Source organism: Fusarium pseudograminearum, chromosome 3 (assembly GCF_000303195.2).
Source record: "Fusarium pseudograminearum CS3096 chromosome 3, whole genome shotgun sequence".
NCBI classification, from domain to species: Eukaryota; Fungi; Ascomycota; class Sordariomycetes; order Hypocreales; family Nectriaceae; genus Fusarium; species Fusarium pseudograminearum.
This window is the reverse complement of record NC_031953.1, coordinates 1,848,439-1,872,353: the sequence shown is the minus strand read 5'-3', so window position 1 is coordinate 1,872,353 and position 23,915 is coordinate 1,848,439. Positions and strand designations below refer to the sequence as shown.

The 23,915-nt window shown below is 51.7% G+C and overlaps 5 protein-coding genes across 5 annotated transcripts, besides 1 other annotated feature; 3 read left to right on the top strand and 2 right to left on the bottom strand.

The window, feature by feature from the left end:
• Positions 1-304: 304 nt before the first annotated feature.
• On the bottom strand, positions 305-6,671 carry FPSE_07168 (uncharacterized protein; the record flags this gene model as incomplete). Its single annotated transcript, XM_009260286.1, has 2 exons — positions 305-1,422; positions 1,475-6,671. 2 exons carry the CDS (start codon positions 6,669-6,671, stop codon positions 305-307), a joined length of 6,315 nt encoding a protein of 2,104 aa, XP_009258561.1.
• Positions 6,672-10,622: 3,951 nt separating this feature from the next.
• Positions 10,623-16,301, top strand: FPSE_07169 (uncharacterized protein; the record flags this gene model as incomplete). The annotated part of the gene is made up of 3 exons (XM_009260287.1): positions 10,623-11,145; positions 11,204-16,140; positions 16,191-16,301. 3 exons carry the CDS (start codon positions 10,623-10,625, stop codon positions 16,299-16,301), a joined length of 5,571 nt encoding a protein of 1,856 aa, XP_009258562.1.
• Positions 10,947-11,000: a microsatellite.
• Positions 16,302-17,061: 760 nt separating the features above from the next.
• Positions 17,062-17,675, bottom strand: FPSE_07170 (uncharacterized protein; the record flags this gene model as incomplete). The annotated part of the gene is made up of 4 exons (XM_009260288.1): positions 17,062-17,241; positions 17,301-17,351; positions 17,417-17,557; positions 17,628-17,675. 4 exons carry the CDS (start codon positions 17,673-17,675, stop codon positions 17,062-17,064), a joined length of 420 nt encoding a protein of 139 aa, XP_009258563.1.
• Positions 17,676-17,969: 294 nt separating this feature from the next.
• On the top strand, positions 17,970-19,988 carry FPSE_07171 (uncharacterized protein; the record flags this gene model as incomplete). The annotated part of the gene is made up of 1 exon (XM_009260289.1): positions 17,970-19,988. One exon carries the CDS (start codon positions 17,970-17,972, stop codon positions 19,986-19,988), a length of 2,019 nt encoding a protein of 672 aa, XP_009258564.1.
• Positions 19,989-21,886: 1,898 nt separating this feature from the next.
• On the top strand, positions 21,887-23,841 carry FPSE_07172 (uncharacterized protein; the record flags this gene model as incomplete). The annotated part of the gene is made up of 3 exons (XM_009260290.1): positions 21,887-22,808; positions 22,863-23,204; positions 23,258-23,841. The coding sequence occupies 3 exons, from the start codon at positions 21,887-21,889 to the stop codon at positions 23,839-23,841; spliced, it is 1,848 nt and encodes a 615-aa protein (XP_009258565.1).
• Between the last annotated feature and the right edge of the window lie 74 nt (positions 23,842-23,915).

The following is a 23,915-nucleotide window of genomic DNA, read 5'->3' as shown; positions in this document are numbered from 1 at the left end:
TGCAAGGTGAGACAATTGAGATAAATAAGGTAAATAAATGTCATCAAACATTCAAGATTGTCTATCAGCAGGTAAAACAAGCAAACTAACGCCCCTCTAGCTAAAGATAACACGATGCATCGTAATACAATCATCCCAAATAACAGTCCGAACCGGGAATCTGTAGACTTCTCTTCATAATCATCCATCTCTAGTCTTGTCTTCTTCCGTCATAACATGTCTATGCATGATTTCCCTCCTCATTTTCATTATGTTCCTCTTTTCGTATTTTTTCTTTTTTACTTATTTTTGTTTCTGTAAATGCTTAAGCAGCACGGCCAGATCCCTCGTACTCGCCGCTGGAGCTTTCACTGCCCTCAACGCCGTTGGCAGCAACCTCATCCTGGTTGTACTTGTCCCAGTTGGCCAAAACGGCACCAATCTTGGGCGAGTTGGTCAGCTTGTAAACATCCTCAAAGTACTCCTTGGTCAGCGCAAAAGGCTTGGCTGTCACGTTGGGAATGTACTTTCCAACCAGCTTGGAAGGATCAATAGAGGTCTTGTTGATCTTCTTGAGCAAGAAGGAACGGAAAGGCTTGACACCAGATCGGAGGAAGGTTGAGTGGAAAGGCACATCGATACCTCGGAGAGGGATGGTAGCGAAGCCACGCTCCAACTCGAGAGGGGTAGGCTTGGCCAGGGTCTTCTCGGCACAGCCGCGAATGATCTCGCGGAGGTGTCCCTTGACCTCCTCAATGTTGTCCTTGACCTCTTCAATGTCGATCTTCTGGATCTTGATGAAGTTGGTCACACCAGCAAGAGTGTCGAGCGCACGGAGGTCACCGGCACAGACGTACTGCTGGTTGGCGATGTTGTAGTTGACAATCTCGAGAAGCCAGCCAGTCTCCTCAGCAATGTTGTCGACAACGAACTGGAGAGCAGCTTCGTTGAAGGTCTTGCTGATGCGGCTAGGGTTGACAGCACACATGGAGTAGTTGGATCGGCCAGCGGCATCACGCTCGACGGCAACCTGCATGGTGAGACCACGGTAGAACACAACAGACACCAAGCTCTCAATGGGCATGACCTCAGCAAGGGCAGCAAGGGCCGAGTATTCACCAAGCGAGTGACCGGCAAATGTGCTGTTGTTGGGCACAAGTCCCTTGGCCTTCATGTCCTCAAAACTGGCCTTCTCCATGAGGGTAAGGGCGGGCTGAGTGAACTGAGTGGCCGAGAGAAGACCAGTGGGAGATCGGTAGGTGTACGAGGTGGTGGTCTCGTCAATCTCCTTGAAGATCTTCTCGGACTTGATGCTACCGTCGGCGGCGACGGTCTCGAAAGTCATGGCAATATAGTTCTGGCGGATAGCCTTACCACGGGGACCACCGAAGTGGATGGTGAGCTCCTTGGGGTTGTTCTTGACGATGTTGGTGATGGAGAAACCTGCAATAGATTAGTAAATGAGATATAAAATCACGCTGTGAATGTAACTTACCATATGCGTCGAGAAGGTACTTGTCGGCGCGGTCCCAGACCTCCTTGGCAACAGGGCTGCTGGCGTACAGCTCCATACCCATACCCTGCTCCTGAGAACCTTGACCAGTGAAGACATAGGCTGTAGCAGGCTGCTCAACCTCGGCCTCACCCTCGAGGACCTTGTCCTCAGTCTCCTTGTTGCGGACCTCGACCTTGATGATCTTGCGACCAGAGACCATGCCAGAGTGTTGGAGCTTGACCTCAAGGTCATCGTTGGGCAGAACCATACCGACCAGCGAAGCGTGGAAGCTTCGGACACGGCCAATGTTGTTCTCGGCAGCCCAGGTCTCGACGAGGCTTCGGACGGAAGCACTGGAGTACATGCCGTGGGTGATGGTTCCAGGAAGGTTGGCGTAGCTGGAGAAGACACGAGAAACGTGAATGGGGTTGTAATCACCAGACACACGAGCGTAGTTCTCGTTGGAAGCAGGAGCTCGGAGGGCGAGAGGAGACCTTCCACTGAGAGGGATGGCGTTCTCGAAGTTGATGGGCTGGTCGATAGGCTGGCCGTTTCGCTCGAGGTAGTCAATGACAGGGTTGCCGTGAGACTCTCCGGTCTCGTAGTCAACACTACCAACCTGGATGATCTCCTTGGTGGGGAGCTCAAGAAGGACCTGGCCTCGGGTCTCGATGCTGCTGAAGACAGTCTTGTTCTTGTAGCGAACCAAGCTCTGGAGGCGGAAAGTCAGAGTCTGGCCGAGCAACTCAATGTTCTGAGGAAGCTCATCAACGGAGAACCAGTCCTTGGATCGGAGGATAGCAACATCGCGGGTGGTAGCAAGGTGAACCTGGATGGGGGTCTCAACCTTTCGCTGGAAAGTGTTCTCGTAGTCGGTGTAGGTACCGCGGTACAAGAACTGAGAAGTGACCTCCATGACAGGCTTGCCATCACGGACGAGAGTACCACAGACCTCAACCATCTTACCAGCCTCCTGGTTAATGACGGCATTGATCTGGGCAGTGGTAGAGACCTCATCGCCCTTCTTGAGAGGCTCAGCACCGGGGATCATGCGGAACTGGTTAGATAAGTGGACAAGCTTCAGAAGATCACCGTCGATGGTGCGAGGGAAGATGGGCTTGGTGATAGCCTTCCAACCAATGACGATGGCGAAATCCATGGGAGCGTAGACAGTCTTGCCAGGTCGGTCGACGAAGGCCTCGCCAGTGTTGCCGACGGCGTGGACGAAGTCGTTGATAGCCTCACCAGTGATGGTGGTCTTACCACCATCGAACTTGGCAGTGACATCAGCATCCAAGTCAAGAGCCTCATCACCGAACCATGCCTTCCAGTAGAACTCCTTGATGCGGTCGTTACGACCCTCCATAACCTCACGGATAGGAGAGTAACCAGCCTCAGGGTGGTAGGTGAACTCCAGGGGCAGAGCAGCAGGCTTGCCAAGAGCAGTAGTCTCCTTGATCATGTTGACCTGGATCTTGTTCTCGCCGACAAGCTTAACCTCGATGACATCGACGTACTGGTTGTGGCGGGGCTGCTCGCGGACAACAATGGTTGTCTTGGAAGGATCGTTAGGGTAAGAGATCTCAACGAACAGACCACGAGAAGGAGCAAAAATGCGTCGGATAGGGTTGGTCTGGAACTTCTGACCCTGAGCAACAACATCAGCCATGAGCAGAGCATGACGCCAGTTACGGTTAGGGCCGGCAAGGAGAGACAGCCAAGAGTCAAGCTCGGGGAGGGTGGCGGCAGCAGATGACGACAGGCGGTAGGTGTTCTTGTAAGTGTCGTAGCTGACGGTCAGGCCCTCAACATCAAGAGGAATCTCGGGGTCAACAAGCTTGCCACCAAAGTACTCAATGTAGGGGATGGAAGCCGTGTTGTCGTTGTACTGATCCCTAGTGAGGTACTTGACATGAGTCTCGTGGATGTCATCGAGAATTGACTTGATGGGCTGGTCAATCTCGGTAGAGAACTTGGCAGCAGCAGGTCCCTGAAGAATGCAAGTACGGCCAACGTCCTGGTCAACAACAGCATCCAAATCCTCAGACTGCCACAGGGAGTCCTTCTTGAAGTAGAACTCGAAGTTGTCGTCAAAGACAGGAATGAAAGTGACAGGCTTCTGAGTAGGTCGCATGCACATGATAAGGAAGTACTGAACATCCTGAGCGTTGATGATCTGAGTCTCGGCATCGGGGTAGGCGGCGAGGATGCGGTCGATGACCTCGAAAGGATCGCTGAGCTCGGAGTAGCTCTGGAGGAGAGAGGCCTGACCAGGGGTGGCGGTCAGACGCTCCTCGAGACGGTGAATGTAATCACCGACAAGAACAATGTAAGAGCGGTCGATCCAGCGAGACTGGTGCTTGACGTAGAGGAGTTCGACGAGACGTCGCAGAACCTCGGCGTAAGTCATGTCATCGAGATCGACAGCCTTGCCCTCCTTGTTGCGACCGAACCAGACCTTCTGGCAATCATCGTTGAGCTTCTTGATGTAGTAATCCTTGTTCTTCTTGAGCTCGGCAACGCGCTTCTCCTTGGGAAGGCTAAAGATCTTCTGGTCCATCTCGGCCCAGAACCGAACTCCACGAGTAGCGAGCTTGTGGATAGGCTCGCCCATCTCGGATCGGACAGTAAGAACACCACCAGCAGGTCCCTTGTAGGTCTGCTCCCACTCGCTGTCCTCAAGACCAGGAGCAGCGACGATAGCCTCCTTGGCGGCCTTGCTGGTGTGAGCCTCCTTGGCAACCATCATGCGGCTACCGAACAAGCAACCATCGAAAGGCATGGGAGGGTAGCCGTACTTCTTGGACCAGTCACCAGTGATGTAGGGGTAGGTGTCATCAGCACCACCGAAACCACTACCGGCAACAAGAATGATGTTCTCTTGTCGTCGGATACGGCCATACATCTGGAGAATAGGGTGATGGAAATCCTCGAAAGAGTGGTGACCACCACCACGACCTCCGGTCCACTGAAGCATAACAGGGAAGTGGGGGTTGGCCTTGGCGATGTTGATGACGGATTGGATGGCATCAAGAGAACCAGGCTTGAAGCTGATGTGCTTCAGGCCAAGAGTCTCAATGTACTCCTGTGCAACCTCGATAGAAGGAACACCAGCACCGATGGTAAGACCCTCGATGGGAACACCCTCAGATCGGAGCTTCTGGATCAAAGGAATCTGCCAGGCCATGGCACGAGGGTTGACATAGATCAGGTTGATTGAGATACCACGACCGGCGGGAATAGCCTTCTCAATCTTGGTGATAGCATCGGTCATCATGGGGCCAACGAAGTAGCCACCACCAGCAAGCTCGATATGGTATCCAGCGTTCATGGTAGCGGCGACAAAGTCCCAGGGAACAGTGCAGGGTGTCATACCGGCAACGAGAACTGGGGGGAGGCCAAGAAGACGACTCATCTTGGTATCGAGGTAAGTTCGGCCGCTCTTGTTGTTCACGAGCTTGGGGCCGAACTCCTTGACCCAATCGATGGCGTACTTGACAGCGTTCTCCTCATCGCGGTCGAAGAGCTCAGCCTTGTAGCCAAGGTCGTTCATGCCACCGTCGACGGTACCGGCCAAGATGACACGGACACCAGTGCCCTCCTTGTTTCGGCTGGTCAAAACACCGAGTCCAGAAACACCACCAGGACCGAAGTCCAGAATGTGAGTGGCATCAGGGAAGACGGTGGCCTTCTCCCAGTTGACAGGGTCGCGAGTGATCAAGCGAACCAGAGCAGGGATGATGTTACCCTTAACCTCCTCTCGAAGATCCTTGCCAGTGTTGGTATCAAAGACAGCAATGCCGAGATCGCTAGAGTCGATGTTGATGTCCTTCAGATCCTCGTCGATCATGGCAGTGGCCTCAGAAAGGTACTTGCTGTGGAAAGGAGCGGTGATGGGCAGGAATCGGTTGGCGAAGCGAACCTTTCGCTCAGTGAAGGGGATTCGGTTCTGATCCAGGCCAACGGGAGCCTTGACCTTTCGCAGCTGGGTGTTAAGACCGTAGAGAGAGGTGGGAGGTCCTGTCACAACCAGGTTTCGGGGGCTGTTGATGAGGGAGATGCTGATGTGACGGTCCTCGGGAAGGTACTGGTTGGTAGCATCAATGTGCTTTTGAACCTCAGCCTGAGGAAGATCTCGGATGCTAAGCATAGGAGTGGGTGAGCCCTCTCCGTGCTCCGAGGACTCGCGAAGCATAGTGGGAGTCATTGAAGTGGTGGGGAAGGCCTGCTGGCTTCGTGTTCCGATCCAGAAAAGCATGGTCAGAACTGAGCTGCTGATGTCCTGCCATGAGTCCCAAGAGTCGGCAGCAGCAGTGGCGGCGGCCATGACAATACCTTGAGAGTGACCGGTGGAACCAGTAATTCTCTCTCGCAGCATACCAGGGTGAACACCAAGGACCTTACATGTCACCTCATAGTGGGCAAGCTGAACAAGACCAATAAGAGGGAAACTGACAGGTGCCGAAATCAGGTAGTCGATATCAGGAGTAGAATCCTCGTGGTGTAGCCAGTTCATGATGTCCAAACCCTTAGGGAACATCTTCTCGGCCTTGGGGTCTTTGGAGAGAGTCTGGAGGAGCTCGGCTGATCGCGTGATGAGATCACCAACGAAGCTCGAGTATGTCTTGAAGATTTCTCGCAACTCCTCAAAGTACTCCTCAATGTTACCCTGACCACCGAAAATTGTGTAGATTTCGGCGTCACCATCCTCAGCAGCTCGGAAGAGGGCTGAGGCATGGGGCTTGATCGGTCGGTTGCAGACAGAGCGAGCGGTGTAGTAGCTGCGGATAAAGTCCAGCTTCTTGGACTCAATGCCGGGCAGGTTGGCGGCAACGGCGTGGGCTTCGTTGCCACGGAGGAAATTGCGCTCAAACTCGTTAAGGACGAGCTTCAAGACCTCCTCGTAGGAGCCAGCATCGTCATCCTCACCCTCATCGACTTCGTGGGCGATGAGATCAAGGTATCTGGCAACCAAGTCGGGAACTGACGATGGCTCGTCATCCTGGGCAAGCTCGTCGGTGGCTTCGGGTAGCGTGGCGACAAACTTGTCTTTCAACTGAGAGGCGTGGAAGTGAAGGTTGGTGGGGATGAGGAAGGAAGTCTCGAGAGATCCGTGGGAGAGAGTCAACGGTCGGAGAGAAGCGCTGGATCTGGGGGTGGAAATGCCCGTCTGGGCTCCTTGACCGGCGCCGTACATGATGAGTGAAGGGGTATCGAAGAAAATCTGCAATGGCAAGTAAAAGCCAGAGGTTAGTCTTTTTGCAATTGGCGATTGAACCACTTGTAAAGTGCCAATGGCTCACAAACCTATGAATTCAAGTCGTAACAACAGAAACGATGTCTGATGTTTTCCCCGAGGACGCTGGTGAGAAGAAACCGACTGTCCTTGTTTGCGTAGAGGCTGGCTGGTCCCCTGATAGGTGGGAGGGGGTAGAAATTAGTAGAGAATAGCTTTAGAGTCGGTGGAGCGTAACGCGGCACAAGACAAGACAACACCAGCCAGGCGCAAAGGGGAGGAAGAAGAAATGAGGATGATGATGAAAGAGGAGAATGAAGATGGATAATCTCAAGGAGGGAAAGAGGTCTAAGAGGGATTCAGAAATTGGTCCCGACCACGGTATAAGTCAAAGATGAGAAAAATCAAGCTTGTACCGAATGCCGTCGCCCTTACGGATTGTACTGACAAGCAAGGCAAACGAGGGGTGGGCGTGGTTGAAGCAGCTGGAGTCTTGGAGGGGCCGCCTCAGCGAACTGGAGTAGCAGGCCAAAAATTCAGTTCTGTTGGGGATATGGAGGGGTACGTATCCTAGCATCTTTTTTCCCTACTACAACTGTGCCAACAGGCGGGCAGCTTTTTTTACTTCCCCTCCACAATCCGGGCTATCTTAGTGCGAAGCTCAATGGATGAACTTCGAGGAAGAAGAAACGAATCCACCTCCCGCCGTTGTGAGACCATGACACGGCCATTCCATTGGCATGCACCGCATTGGAGGCTCGCTTGATCCGCTGGGACCCCACGACATTAGACACCCCTTGCCGCATGATGCTCTTTACCAAAGAGGGACAAGGGGACCATCATTAGCAGGGGTTGGGTTGAGAAGAAGGTCAACGAAGGGGAAGGGTCCTTGCCAAAGTACCGGTACCTCGACGCCATTACACCGTTCTGAACAAGTATGCTGCCATCGCTTAAACCTCAAACTGTACCGGAAGACTTCGGACGCAGGTGGTTGCAATGGGATCTCAGCCACTGTTCATCAAGGGCTCTGAAGGGCTGGAACACTGCTTGGAGTCGCCGTGGGTCTCACTCTGCTGGTTTGGGGCGCCTGTGAGGCTGCTGTTGAGCCATGGTGACACCTAGCGGAGGGACGGAAGGCTGATGGTGGTATTTTGATGAGATGTCGATTCGTCCGTTTCGGAACACACGATTCTTCCCACAGACCAATGGTTTGCTCTCATCGTTTTGGTTTGGATCCAGATATGGGTTGGGTCTATTTTGTTGCCACAAGCTTCTTCTGTAGGTTACATTCAACTCCATTCAATCCCTCTCAGTGAGTCCGTATCTATCCCCGACGTATTTACCATCAGCCATGGCATGATAAAGTCGTCATCATAATCCCTCAGCATTTCTGAAGCGACAATCTGCTGCAAGACATCTCGTCATACGCCTTTGACTCACTCTTTCTACTTGAATGGTTCGGGCAATTCGGTTATGTCAAGGTTTCATTGCTGTGCTTCTTCACCCTCCTCCCGGGTAGATGGCGAGTCTCAATCTCTACTAGCGGTGTCGGTGACGACCGAAATTTTCCACCTTTAGGGTGACCATTGAGAAGTGATAGAATCCTTCCATGACTAGCGAAGTGGCAAGCAGGTTTTGGCACTAACAGCCTCGAACAATATCTTTGGATCAATTTTGGGTACTGTACTCGGGGCCTACTTTTCAAGCCGTTTCTGCTGTGCCGTCTTGTTCTGAATGTCGAGTCTGCTCTAAATGAATGTAGAGGTACTGTACAAGTGTTCAGCTCGGAAGTTTCGTGGGCTTCCCGTACTCCACCCCACTACCCATGAAAGACAAGCATCAACGTCCACGTTCATTCCCATCAAACACGGTTTCCAAATGGCGATAGATTCCACATAAACTGTAAGAGTTTCCCAATCGTCCAAACGGCACCATAGTTATCAAAAAGTAAACTTTAATCAACATTCTGCTACCAATTGACTCTTTCTGCACTGATCATATCATGATAAGTCGGTCGTGGTCATGATGAGAAAATTTGTGCCCCTCTTTACCGCCTCGTCAACGCCTCACTCATGTCCCCAACTTCTTGTTCCAACAATGATTCGACACCCCACATTCTCCGTCCAGCATCGACTTCCCGAACGTAGTGGGGTCGAGCTATAATGATCGCTTCCATCCACGTACCTTACACGTAAAGCACTGTACATACATGGTGGTTTAGCTGCGAAGCCCTGAAGCCTTTCGGTGAGTTGCTCGATAAAGTGAACTGACCGAGCATGAGCCTCTCAAACTTTGTGATACACCATCGATATATCTCTCATCGATGCTATTTAATTGCGCGACCCTTATCCGTACGCGGCATGGCGTCTTGTAGATCTCGTTTCGCTCTTACATGCACCAACGGCTGTGGCTATGCGCAATCGTTTCAGAGAGGTGCAGATAAGAGCCGCAAACCAACCTCACAACAACATACAACGGCCGTTGGATTCAATCCCATAACTCTAATGCTCAACCATGGCTTAGAGACAGAATGATAGCTCAACATATCTGCAGTTTGTAGCAATCATGAGAAGCTCGGAGTTCCGGAAACCGACGGATAAGCGAGTAAACAACAATTCACTTTCACCATCAATTATATGTATCGGTACCTAGCCGAGTTGATCATGCCGGGTGACAGTTGAGCAAGACGCGAAATTGCACTGAACAGATGGATGGATGGCACCGCTATTTGGTGCCTCCCTTACTTACTACTACCTACTGTCATGATCCATCTTTACGGTGCCTCTATGCTCGCACCCCTTCTGGCTTATTCATATGCGTTCTGACTGGCGAGCAAAGACCATCTACTCTGTACCACTACCCTTGAACCCTGGGAATCGATGGTGGTGGTATGGCCTAGGTGTCGTCACCTTACTTGTTTGGTATTGACATGGCGCCTTTTTCTTATCGTTCCTGGGCCGAAATCCTAATCGCTGACCAGTAGACGACAAGACCGAGCATGCAGGAAGAGAGCCCGCTCGGCCGAATTATCTTTGGATAATCGATCGCAAATGATGATAACCAGCAAAACAACCAAACTCACCTCACTCAAACATGTTGATGGTGCCCCAAAAGGCTGGTTTCTGGGGAAGACTCTCCCCTGGACGCCCCTGGCTGGTGCACGCCTACAAACAAGTGTTAAACTACAATAGGACTAGCTGTTCAATATGGTTGAGAAGCGGGCTGCACGCCAAGGACCCGCAGCCATGTGTGGCTCGGGGATGTTCCACCCAAGAGAAAGTACCGGATACTCAACCGTGCTACAGCGGGAGCGAGCGTACACGGCGCCCTGACAGGGTACTCGATGTACCGAGAGCTGCCCTACAACAAGTACTCTACAAGGTGCCAATTGCCCGGGGTGTGGCCTAGAGCCCCCCCCAATTTTTTTTTCAATCGATGAACTTTTTGGTGGGCCAGTTGTTCAACAATCGACTCCTCCCTCGTTGTTGGTTACAGTCGTTGTTACCTATTCGTACGGGCCATCCGCACGTCTGGTTGGAATCTAGCTCCGTCTGTTCTCTAATCCTTCCCATTGTTTCTTGCTGGTAGGCAGAACGGAATTACATTCTAGGCCTTCATATTCATAGACTTACCGGCCACTTTCCTCTGCCTCCATCATTCTCCTCCTCCTGCATCCTCTCTATCCTCCCCCTCCCTTATCATCTTCTTTCCTACCTCCCCGCCAGCTGCACACTTCAGCTTGGGAGTTTCTTGCGACGGTTCCATATTCTTTTACGTTGGGGTTAAGCGGGCCCCCGGTATAATCACCGTCAATTCGACCATCCTCTCGCACCAATTCTAGGTTGCGATTGCCAATTCGGCCTTTTTCGAGATACCCTTTCTTTCACCTCCTCACGACCTAATACCGCCAAAATGCGTCCCGAAGTCGAGCAGGAGCTCGCTCACACGCTGCTCGTTGAGCTGCTCGCATACCAATTTGCTTCTCCCGTTAGATGGATTGAGACCCAAGATGTGTTCCTCGGTGAGAGGACCGCTGAGCGAGTCGTGGAAATCGGTCCTGCCGACACCCTTGGTGTCATGGCCAAGCGAACCCTGAAGTCCAAGTATGAGGCTTACGATGCCGCCAAGTCCGTTCAGCGAAATATCCTCTGTTACAACAAGGACGCCAAGGAGATCTACTACGATGTTGATCCCGTGGAAGAGGAGCCTGAGCCTGCTGCTGCTTCTTCCAGCGAGGCTTCTGCCTCTGCTCCTGCGGCCTCTGCTGCTGCTCCCGCCGCTGCCGCTGCTCCCGCCCCCAGTTCCGGCCCCGTTGCCCAAGTTGCCGATGAGCCTGTCCAGGCCGTCGACATCGTCCGCGCCCTCATTGCGCAGAAGCTCAAGAAGCCTCTTCTCGAGGTTCCTCTTAGCAAGGCCATCAAGGACCTTGTCGGTGGTAAGTGGAACAAGACAATCCCCTAATTGACAAGTTTTCTAACATTTGATGTTTCTAGGCAAGTCCACCCTCCAGAACGAGATCCTCGGTGATCTAGGAAAAGAATTCGGTTCAACCCCTGAGAAGCCCGAAGACACACCGCTTGATGAGCTTGGTGCCTCCATGCAGGCCACTTTCGATGGCAACCTGGGCAAGCAATCACTGTCCTTGATCGCCCGACTTATCTCCTCAAAGATGCCTGGTGGTTTCAACATCACAGCGGCCCGAAAATACCTCGAGTCTCGATGGGGTCTTGGACCCGGCCGACAAGATGGTGCTCTGCTCCTCGCCCTCACAATGGAGCCTCCCGCCCGATTGGGCTCCGAGGGTGATGCCAAGGGTTTCTTCGACAGCGTCGCCAACAAGTATGCCACAAATGCTGGTATCAGCCTGTCTACAGCTGCTGCCACTGGCCCCGCTGGTGGCTCAAGCGGTGGTATGATGATGGACCCCGCTGCCATTGATGCCCTTACCAAGGATCAGCGTGCTCTCTTCAAGCAACAACTCGAGCTCCTTGCCCGATACCTCAAGATCGACCTCCGAGAGGGCGAGAAGGCCCATATCAACTCTCAAAAGTCTGAGAAGGTCTTGCAAGCCCAGATTGATCTCTGGACTGCCGAGCATGGTGACTTCTATGCTTCCGGTATCGAGCCTGTCTTCACTCCCCTCAAGGCCCGAACCTACGACTCCTCCTGGAACTGGGCTCGTCAAGATGCCCTCAGCATGTACTTCGATATCATCTTTGGCCGTCTCCAGGCCATCGATCGTGAGATTGTCAGCCAGTGCATCCGTCTCATGAACCGTTCCAACCCCAAGCTTCTCGAATTCATGCAGTACCACATTGATAACTGCCCCACCGAGCGAGGCGAGACTTACAAGCTTGCCAAGGAGCTTGGGCAGCAGCTCATTGAGAACATCCAGGATGTTCTTGAAATCGCTCCTGTCTACAAGGACGTTGCTGTCCCTACTGGCCCCAGGACCACTGTCGATGCCCGAGGCAACCTCAACTACGAGGAGGTCCCCCGTGCCAGCTGCCGCAAGCTGGAACACTATGTCCAGCAAATGGCTGAGGGTGGTAAGATCTCTGAGTACGGTAACCGCACCAAGGTTCAGAGCGATCTTTCCCGCATCTACAGACTCATTAAGCAGCAGCACAAGCTGTCCAAGACTTCCCAGCTTGAGATCAAGAGCTTGTATGGCGATGTCCTCCGATCGCTCGCCATGAACGAGAGCCAGATTCTCCCCAAGGACAACAAGGGACGCAAGGTTCTCAAGAACAGCCAAAGCAAGGGCAAGGTTGAGACCATTCCCTTCCTTCACCTCAAGAAGAAGGGTCTGCACGGCTGGGACTACAGCAAGAAGCTTACTGGCGTGTACCTGAACTGCTTGGAGGATGCTGCCAAGTCTGGTGTCACGTTCCAGAACAAGCACGTTCTCATGACTGGTGCCGGTGCCGGTTCCATCGGTGCTGAGGTCCTTCAGGGTCTCGTCAGCGGTGGTGCCAAGGTCATCGTTACCACCAGCCGCTTCTCTCGTGAGGTCACAGAGTACTACCAAGCCATGTATACCCGCTACGGCTCTCGTGGCTCTCAGATCGTTGTTGTTCCCTTCAACCAGGGAAGCAAGCAAGATGTTGAGGCTTTGGTTGAGTACATCTACGATACCAAGGAGGGTCTCGGCTGGGATCTTGACTTCATTATTCCTTTCGCTGCCATTCCCGAGAACGGTCGACAGATTGACGACATTGACTCCAAGTCTGAGCTCGCTCACCGCATCATGCTTACCAACCTTATCCGTCTTCTCGGATGTGTCAAGTCCCAGAAGACAGAGCGTGGTTTCGAGACCCGACCTGCCCAAGTCGTCCTGCCTCTTTCTCCCAACCACGGTACCTTTGGTAGCGATGGTCTCTACTCCGAGTCCAAGCTCGGTCTGGAGACCCTATTCAACAGATGGCACTCCGAGAGCTGGGCCAACTACCTCACCATCTGTGGTGCTGTCATTGGCTGGACCCGAGGAACTGGTCTCATGTCTGGCAACAACATTGTTGCTGAGGGTGTTGAGGCTTTCGGCGTCCGCACTTTCTCTCAGCAGGAGATGGCTTTCAACCTTCTCGGCCTTATGTCTCCCACTCTGGTTGACTTGTGCCAGAACGAGCCTGTCTTTGCTGATCTCAACGGTGGTCTCCAGTTCATCCCTAACCTGAACGAGACCATGACCAAGCTTCGCAAGGATATCATGGAGACCAGCGAGGTCCGCCGTGCTGTTGCTAAGGAGAGCGCCATCGAGAACACCATCGTTAACGGTGCCGCCTCCGAGGTTCTCTACAAGAAGAAGACCATCGACCCTCGTGCCAACATCAAGTTTGACTTCCCCAAGCGCCCTGACTGGAAGACTGAGGTCGAGCCCCTCAACGACAGCCTCAAAGGTATGGTCGATCTTGAGAAGGTTGTCGTTGTCACTGGTTTCGCCGAGGTTGGTCCCTGGGGTAACTCCCGTACCCGATGGGAGATGGAAGCCTACGGTGAATTCTCTCTTGAGGGTTGCGTCGAGATGGCTTGGATCATGGGTCTCATTAAGAACCACAACGGTCCCATCAAGGGCAAGCCCTACTCTGGCTGGGTTGACTCCAAGACTGGAGAGCCCGTTGACGACAAGGACGTTAAGCAGAAGTACGAGAAGTTCGTTCTCGAGCACTCTGGTATCCGTCTGATCGAGCCTGAGCTGTTCGATGGCTACGACCCCAACAAGAAGCAGCTTCTCCACGAGGTTGTCATTGAGGAGGATCTCGAACCCTTTGAGTCTTCCAAGGAGACCGCTGAGGAGTTCAAGCGTGAGCACGGTGACAAGGTCGAGGTTTTCGAGATCCCTGACAGTGGCGAGTACATCATCCGTCTCAGGAAGGGTGCCTCTCTCTGGATCCCCAAGGCCCTTCGCTTCGACCGCCTTGTTGCTGGACAAATTCCCACTGGCTGGGACCCCAAGCGCTACGGTGTTCCCGACGATATCGTCTCTCAGGTTGACCCCGTTACCCTGTTCCTCCTTGTTTCCACTGCTGAGGCTCTTCTGTCTTCTGGTATCACTGATCCTTATGAGTTCTACAAGTATGTCCACGTCTCTGAGGTTGGTAACTGTGTTGGTTCCGGTATGGGTGGTGCTGCTGCTCTCCGAGACATGCACCGCACTCGCTTCCTCGACCAGCCTGTGCAGAACGATATTCTCCAGGAGTCTTTCATCAACACCATGGCCGCCTGGGTTAACATGTTGTTGATGTCTTCTTCCGGACCTATCAAGACCCCCGTTGGTGCTTGTGCTACCGCTGTCGAGTCCATTGACACTGGTTACGAGACCATCATGGAGGGTAAGGCTCGTGTCTGCTTCGTCGGTGGTTTCGACGATCTTGGTGAGGAAGGCTCTTACGAGTTCGCCAACATGAAGGCCACTAGCAACACTGTTGACGAGTTTGCTCATGGACGTACCCCCAAGGAGATGTCTCGTCCTACCACCACTACCCGAAACGGATTCATGGAGTCCCAGGGTTGTGGTATCCAGATCATCATGACTGCCAAGCTTGCCCTTGAAATGGGTGTCCCCATCCACGGTATCATCGCTCTTACTACCACTGCCTCTGACAAGATCGGTCGTTCCGTTCCTGCTCCTGGACAGGGTGTTCTCACCACTGCTCGTGAGAACCCTGGCAAGTTCCCTTCGCCTCTTCTTGACATCAACTACCGCCGTCGCCAGATCGAGCGCCGCAAGAAGACCATCAAGCAGTGGCAGGAGTCTGAGCTTGAGTATGTCCATGACGAGATTGACGCCATGAAGTCTCAGGGCGCCACTTTCGACGAGAAGGAGTACGCTCAGGACCGCTTCGCTCACATTGAGAGGGAGGCCGCTCGTCAAGAGAAGGAGCTCCTCCGCAGCATGGGCAACAACTTCTGGAAGAGTGATCCTAGCATCGCTCCTCTCCGTGGTGCCCTTGCCACTTGGGGTCTCACTGTTGACGATATCGGTGTTGCTTCTTTCCACGGAACCTCCACCAAGGCCAACGACAAGAACGAGTCCAACGTTATCTGCCAGCAGCTCCGCCACCTCGGCCGCAAGAAGGGTAACGCCGTTTTGGGTATATTCCAGAAGTACCTTACCGGTCACCCCAAGGGTGCTGCAGGTGCTTGGATGATGAACGGATGTCTCCAGGTCCTCGACACTGGTCTTGTTCCCGGTAACCGCAACGCTGATAACGTTGACCCCATCATGGAGCAATATGACCTTATCGTCTACCCCAGCCGAAGCATCCAGACTGATGGTGTCAAGGCCTTCTCCGTCACCTCTTTCGGTTTCGGTCAGAAGGGTGCCCAGGCCATTGGTATCCACCCCAAGTACCTGTTTGCCACTCTTGACGAGAAGACCTACAACGATTACTGTGCCAAGGTCGATTCCCGCCAGAAGAAGGCCTACCGCTACTTCCACGATGGCTTCATCAACAACAAGTTGTTCGTTGCCAAGAACAACTCTCCTTACGCTGACGACCAGCTCAGCAAGGTTCTTCTGAACCCTGATGCCCGCGTCACTGAGGACAAGAAGTCGTCTGAGCTCAAGTATGGTGCTGATTTCATGAAGCAATCCGAGAAGGTTGTTTCTTCTACCAAGGCCAAGGAGACTGAGCAGGTCATGGAGGCCCTTGCTCTCAAGGTTGCCAACAAGAACAGCCAGGTTGGTGTCGATGTCGAGGACATTTCTGCCGTCAACATTGACAACGAGACCTTTGTTGAGCGAAACTTTACTGCCAACGAGATCTCTTACTGCCGCCAGGCTCCCAGCCCTCAGAGCTCTTTCGCTGGTCGCTGGAGTGCCAAGGAGGCTGTCTTCAAGTCATTGGGTGTTGCCAGCCAAGGTGCCGGTGCCGCTATGAAGGACATTGAGATTGTCAAGGGTGAGAACGGTGCTCCCACTGTTTCTGTAAGTTGACTCCTGATCACAAATAAAACACGACGCTAACAAATCTCCAGCTCCATGGTGACGCTGCCGCTGCCGCCCAAAAGGCTGGTGTCAAGGACATCACCTTGTCCATCTCACACTCTGATAGCCAGGCTATCGCCGTGGCTGTTGCCAACTTTTAGATGCATACAAGAAGTAGAAGGAGGAGGATTTGTACATGTTTGCTTTGTACTTGGTAATGGGCGTTTGATGAAGATGTATTTCGATATGATGCCTTGCGCTTGATGATATATGCCGGTGGCCATGGTCGATCGTACTGGGCCTATGTTGCTGATAGAACTCGATGTGAATTACATCGAGGAACGTTTTACGCATAAAATAGACAATTCCGTTAAATTTATCTTGAATACCTATGGAACTTTGTGAGTGAATACTGTATTGTGATACGTATGTGTGTTGGCAAGTTATCCTTTGGTCATACTACGGTTAGGAGCATCGCTTTTTTCACTAACTAAGTTCAACAGTATTGTGATAGGTATGTGTTGGCGAGTTATCCTTAGTGAAAAAAAGTGATGCTCTTAACCGTAGTATAACAGAAATTCAACAGTAATTACGTATAGTAAGCCCAAATCAGAACCGCAATAGTGGTACATTGTGCGGCATTATTCATTTGCGGAATTGCTGCCTCTTCTTGGTTTATTGACTTCATTCTAAATCGATGTATATATCGTTCGTGAAGCAACCTGAACTGAAAGCTGGTAGCTGGTAGCTGGTAGCTGGTAGCTGGAATATGTATGTGGTAATCACAGAGGACCAGACTTCCTCCTCTTTTTGCTTCTTTTGCTACCATAGACTCACTTGTATCCTGGTGTGATGCGCTTGAGATCTATGGCAAACAGTTCTGCATGCGCAAGGTATCGTCGTAAAATTTCGTAATTCAGCTTATTGACCTCGTCCCCGGCCTCGGCCTCGGCCTCCACGGCCACGACCACGGTCACCGCCGCGTCCACTGTGGTCTCCCCTTGAACCGCCTCCTCGTCCGCCTCGGAAACCGCCCTGCTGGCCCTTCTGCGATTCGCTAACCTGGTCGATAATCTCGTCGGGTACTCTCAGGTATTTGATCTGCTGTCTGTTAGTTGCTCCCATCTTTTGCTAATATGTATCTGATCGCTTGGACGTACGTTGTTTCCCTTGACATAGACCTCCGGTAATCGCACGAATCTATCGCCCTCCTGTTCCCAACTCATCAGCATTTCCACAAAACTAGCGATCAAGGCTGTGGGCGTGGAGCGCATACCGGACTTGTCTGCACCACCTCCTTGAGTGTGAGGTTCATCCATGTATCGCAAGAAACCAGGTGACCGTTGAGTGTCTCTCCGTTCTTCAGCTCGACCAGCATGGGGTGGCCTTGGGCGGCGTTAAGTAGACCGAGGGGTAGCTATTCCATGTTAGCTATTGGTGCAGGTAAGTTGTGTCATAGGCAAAGGAGAGCCAGGATTTAGATTAACCAAATATCTCTTCAGCTCGGTGCTAAGATCAATATGTGAACGTACCATTTTGTCGGTTGTTGCGCCTGTTACTATCTATGTGATGTATGATGCGCTTGCTAGAAACCCGATGTTGAGAATGGAACGAACAGCTCAGTGGAGCGCGGCTGTTCGGTGAGCTACGAGGTGAGCGCGTTTGGGTGCGGCTAAGGCCTCGAAAGTTGCATAGCCCCGCTTAAAGGTTGTTTGCGCGGCTATTGTGGGAATACGGAAGAGTTTCCGCCTGTACCCATGATAGGAAGAGAATTAATTAATTGAACCCAACCTCGATATCGACATCAACGACGCAGTTGCGCAGCCAATATGCCCTGCCTGCAATTGGCACAGAATGGGCTCAGGCGGTGCCTCTGGACAGCGAGTCACAAGTGTGTCTTGCCCAGGGCATTTAATGCTTCAATCCAAGGACAGGCTCCAAACCAAGGACTTCAGAGTACAGGTCTAACTCAAAGGCGGATATTTGGGACCAGCAATGCTGAAGATTCGATACCTGAAGATTCGGCGCAAGCCTTGAGTTCTTTTCATGAGAAGTTTGAAGAGCGGCGTGGATACGAAGAAGTGAAGCGAGAAAAAGAACCTCAACCTCAAACCGACTTGAAAGCGAACAAAAATACTGCGCCAAAGTCTCCAAATCCTGCCCTTGATCAAATGTTGCCAGATCTGGGACATGTTTCAACGCAGGTCCTGGTTGATGCCCTCATGAGATTGCGAGCATCGCCATCAAGTGAATATGCCCCGTTTGTAAAAAACAAGTTCCAGAGAACCATTCATATTGTCAAGTATCTGCTTAAATATCGACAATATCCCCTCAACCCTTTAATCTACGAGAGTATGATGTCTGCTATGGCCTATCCAGATGGCTCTAGCCAGGGAGTTCGCAGGTTATTAGAAGACATGCGCGAGCAGAGCGTTCCGCTCACTGCGGAGATGTGCTATCTTGCTCTCGAAGCTCTCACTGTCCACCCCGAACATTTACTGCGACAAAAGGTTGTACAGCTGTTGGACAACTATTGGTTCGAACTTACACATTCTGCCAAACAAAATATTGCTCTGGCAATGCTTCGAGAGGGTCAACACGAACTGGCCATGGATAAGCTTGACGAATTATTGGATGGCCCTAACCAGGTTGGCCTCTGGATCTACGACATTTTTATTCTGGAACTCGGCAGAGTGGGCTTTGAAGACGAAATGCTTCGCCTGCTCAAGAAAAGGAAACATGCTCGGGGCACCGATGCCCCTTTCAGAAATATTCAATTAATGGCTCTGGACATGTTCAGTCAGGTATTCCATTACGTAGGAACACTCTATTTGTGGGACGAGGTTGTCAAAACTTCAATTCACAACCCGTCTAATGGTGTCCTTGAAAATATTCTGGCGACCGCCGCAAAACACGGCGACACTGACCTGGCCAGCCAGGTTCTTGCGAAGCTATCGAGCCGTGGAAAGCTCTCTCAACATCACCACGATGCTGTTATCGAGGGTTACGCCAACGCTGAGGACATCGCCGATGCGTTTTCCGCGTTGAACGTGTTACAAAAATCCGGATGGCTAGAGGACCAAGGAACCACACGGCCTCTCTACCGGGCTCTACTCAAGAACCGGGATCTTATCGACACTGCAGCCTCTACTATAGAGACTATGCAAAAGGAGGGTCTTGTGCCGTTGGATGCGGTCATGGTCACAGTCGAGGCCATGGCTAAAACCAGAACTTCTGAGGCTGCTATGCCACTTTTCCGCAACGCAAACCTCCTCAGTGGCAGAAGCCCCCGGTTCAGCAATATTGGCCATCTAGTCAAGCACAGCGTCAAGACGGAAACGAAGTATGAGCTTGCAAAGATGTGCTATGTCGAACTGTCCAAAACCAAAATCCCCACCACGTCGACAACGGAAAGCGACCAGGCTGTTGCCCCCAGTGAGCCCGTATCTGAGAAAATTGTGTCTGAAAACGAAACCAACGTCGAACCTGCAGCTCCCAAGACATGGTTGGAGCGTGAGAATGCGATGGCTGCACTGAACGTGATAATACCGGTCTGCGCAGAGGTAGGCGACTTTGAGCTAGCATTTAAGCTTATTGGCTATGCCAAGGCTGCAGTACCGCAATACATCCAGCTCAGAGATGGTGGAAGAAGACCCGACTCAACACTATGGCGATCCTCTGAGTGGGTGGAACCATTTATCAAGCTGGCTCTGGATGCGGAGGATTCTAGGGTGTGGGATATTATCGACGAACTAGACCAGGGTACCGACGCGCCAGCTTTGATGATACACAAGGAACTTCAAAGACGACGCATCAAGAAGCGTGCTGGGCAGCGAGGGTCTTGGTGAGAGACCCACGATGGACTCACGGCCAAGATAGCAAGAGCATGACATATGCCCCGTTGCGGACGAATGAGACTCTGCAGAGAGTCGATAAGAGGCTACCGTGCTACAGCATCCCACCACTTGTCCTCGCTCTCGCTTTGCGTCATGGCCAGTCAGGTCAGATCAGCGTTTAGTGAGCCTGTGATGTTGGCCCTTTTACTAGCGTAACACGATACGCCATGGTGTTGCGCCCTTTGTCTGGCGAACCAACTACCGGGGACAGATGAGCATCGGTGACGCGACGAACGCAACAACAACACCTCCCTTTTGCTTCACAGGGTAGCCATGAGGCCACGATTTCAAGCGGTAGCTTGGTCTATATTCTTATGTGTAGTAAGCAAGGTCCCGGGGCATCCGGACACTTGGAATGCTAGCACGGATAAGGCTTGGGCATTAGGGCCAGAAGCGAAAGTTTCAGAAGCCAGAAGAGATTAGGTATTAACGAATGTACATTAGAGATTCCCCATGGGGAAATACGCATTATTGGAGTCGCTGGTATATACTGTTTGGAGCATGAGAGTGGAAGATGGCCGAGGAATCCCATATGAAAAAAGAGTATTTATCAACTGCTATGGTATATATGCCAAGAGATAACATTGGTTACAGTATAATTTGCAGCAGCAACTCAACTCCCGGGACTCGGCATTAAGGCTCAACTGTAAAAAGTAAGCCTCAAAACATGGCAAGCAACTCTGGACCGGGGAGATGTCACACCGAGGGTGATTAATCCAGGGGATTGATAGTCTCTAATTGGCTGATCTGTGCGATACACATCCCGAGACTACGGTGCGATTGCTAAGCTTTATCGAGTCTTAACTGAGTTAGTCTCTGGACAGCGGAGGGTCCAACCTCTTCTTGTTTCTGTTAGTGCTGATAACGAATCCAAGACATATTTCAGAGCTTTTACTCGTTGAGCATGAGGACTGAAGTGAAGTGAGTTGGCAGACTCAAAAGTGCATCTTAGGTGAGAAATAAGAAACAAAAAGAAAGAAAGAAAAAGCAATTCATATATTAGGCCAAATACGGTCTGAGTTCTGAACAGCGCAGTAAGCGGGCCGGATTGTATACAGCAAACAAAGTATGTATATTGTTAGTGCTCACAGGTTTACCTACTACGCCTATACAGTAAAACAGCCGCGTATCCGAATCTTGAATGACGACATGTAGATTAAGAATTGTCTATCTCGCAGTGTCGTAAAGTCACTGTAGCAATGTAGATAGTGGGCGAGTGGGTGGTCATCTCTGTTGAATCTTACGAAACTCGTCCGAGATCTACATTCAAGGGTCATCATCCCGGCGATAACTCTAATCACCTTTTCCATGCGAGACTGCAGATCTTGGTGCAAGGTCAGCCCTAAAGTCCGCTAGGCCCAGACTCTGGTCCATCACGGATGAGTAACTCTTGATTACTACGTGCCATTTTTAAGCTTGGCTTCAACTGGGTGCAGTCATATAGTCATAGCATATGCTAGAAACTTTATGGAACTGGGAGAATACCGAGTACCGAAGTTGAATGTCAGCGGCGATTGGTAATAGTCATGGCTGTTAGCCCGAAATGGCTTGCATGGGTCATTGTCTCATAGGCTGTAGCTATTGGACTTGGCAAGACACAACATTACTAACTAAATCCGAGATTTAAGAGCTCCAGCTTGCTAAGCTCCGTGGAACATCTATCACCTTTTGTAAGGGAGGGGGGCCGGTGGGATAGGGAGTATAAGATGGATTGCATGTCTCTCATCTCTATATCATGCTAGATCTCAATCATCAAGAATAAGGTTAAATAGAGCTTCATACACCTCTACATCTCTCCAAAAGTATCCTGATACCCTTGCCTTGATAAGAAGCTATACCCAACTCTCACCATGTCAGACATTATCAGAGATGCTCCCTTGGGGCAACTCATCCGCTTCGTCACCCGCAACAGATATTTTCAATACCCTGAAGAGAAGCCCGACTTCAAGCTCCCCGATGCATGGGACACAGTTATCAACAACCCAAACGTTATTATCGATGAGAGCCCTGCCAACAACAACAACGCCCTCCTCACAGGCACAGCCCTCGCTTCCTCCGCCTCGTCCACCGTCGCAGCAACTGAAGATCCCAAGATCAAGAGCGAGACGGACAAGGAAACCGAAGATGTCGAGCGCGCTGATTCAGTCCCCGTGAGACTACATCGTTCTAGATCGCCTCAGGAGACGCAGGCTTACACCATCGATCGTCTAGAAGCCGACGAGGAGCATGATGTGGAAAAGGTTAAGTCTATCCCTGTCGTGCCGAAGCGTACCAAGGATGGACATATCCTCGTGGATTGGTACTATAGCGACGATAATGAGAACCCTCACAACTGGACCAACAACAGACGTCTCGGCGTCGCCCTGATAATCTGCCTCTACACCTTTGTTGTCTACACTTCATCGGCCATTTATACTTCCTCGACAGAAGGTGTCATGCGGGCCTTTGGTGTAAGTCAGCTCAAGGCCACGCTGGGTCTTTCTCTCTACGTTCTCGGCTACGGCACTGGGCCTCTTATTTTCTCGCCCCTGAGTGAGATCCCTCGCATCGGTCGTAACCCCGTCTACATCGTCACCATGTTCCTCTTTGTCATCATCTCCATTCCCACCGCGCTGGTCAAGAACTATCCCGGCCTTATGGTTCTTCGATTCCTTCAGGGTTTCTTTGGTTCGCCTTGTTTGGCTTCCGGAGGTGCTTCACTCGGTGATATCTACAGCTTCATGGCTCTTCCTTATGCCATGATGGCTTGGGTCGCTGCTGCTTACTGTGGACGTAAGTATCTCCTTTCGTATCTGTCATTATGTATCATCAACTAATATCCTATAGCTGCGCTCGGCCCTCTTCTCAGTGGTTTTGCTGTCCCTGCCAAGGGCTGGCGCTGGTCTCTGTACGAGAGTATCTGGGCCTCCGCCCCTATCTTTATCCTCATGTTCCTGCTCCTCCCCGAGACAAGCGGTGCAAACATCCTCCTCCGCCGTGCTGAGCGTCTCCGTAAGCTCACAGGAAACGAGCGTTTCATGTCACAGAGTGAGATTGATCAGCGCCACATGAAGGTTTCCGCCATCGCTCTTGATGCCCTCATCAAGCCCATGGAGATCACCATCAAGGATCCCGCTGTGCTGTTTGTGCAGATTTACACTGCAATCATCTACGGAATCTACTATTCCTGTAAGTCTATTCCGTTTTGACCAATTAGGTTTAGTTGACTGACTCTTTTCTAGTCTTCGAAGTCTTCCCCCGCGTCTACCCCGTTTATTATAACATGAACCTGGGCGAGATCGGTCTTGTCTTCCTTTGTGTCCTTGTCTCATGTATGATTGGTGTCGGGGTCTACCTCTCTTACCTCTACTTTTACATGGACCCTCGCATCGCCAAGCGCGGCTGGCCCATCCAAGAAAGCCGTCTCGTCCCAGCTCTTCCAGCCTCTATTGGACCTACTATCGGCTTGTTCCTCTTCGCCTGGACAGCTCGAGCTTCGATCCACTGGATCGTGCCAACCATCGGTATCACCATCTACGGTGCCACCGTCTTTGTTGTCATGCAGTGTATCTTTGTCTACATTCCCCTGAGCTACCCTATGTATGCTGCCAGTCTCTTTGCTGCGAACGACTTTTTCCGAAGCGCTCTTGCTTGCGGTAGCGTCCTCTTTGCACAGCCCCTATTTGACAACCTCGGTGTTGACAAGGGCACAAGTCTGCTTGGTGGTTTGAGTGTCATTGGTATCATTGGTATCTGGTTGCTTTACTTTTATGGTGCCAAGCTGCGATCTCTCAGCAAGTTTGCTGTCTCCGATCATGTTGAGTAGATGATACACGATGCCTCCGGTCCAGATACAATGCCCCTTCTTTGGAACGCCTTGGATGATATAATGACAGGTTG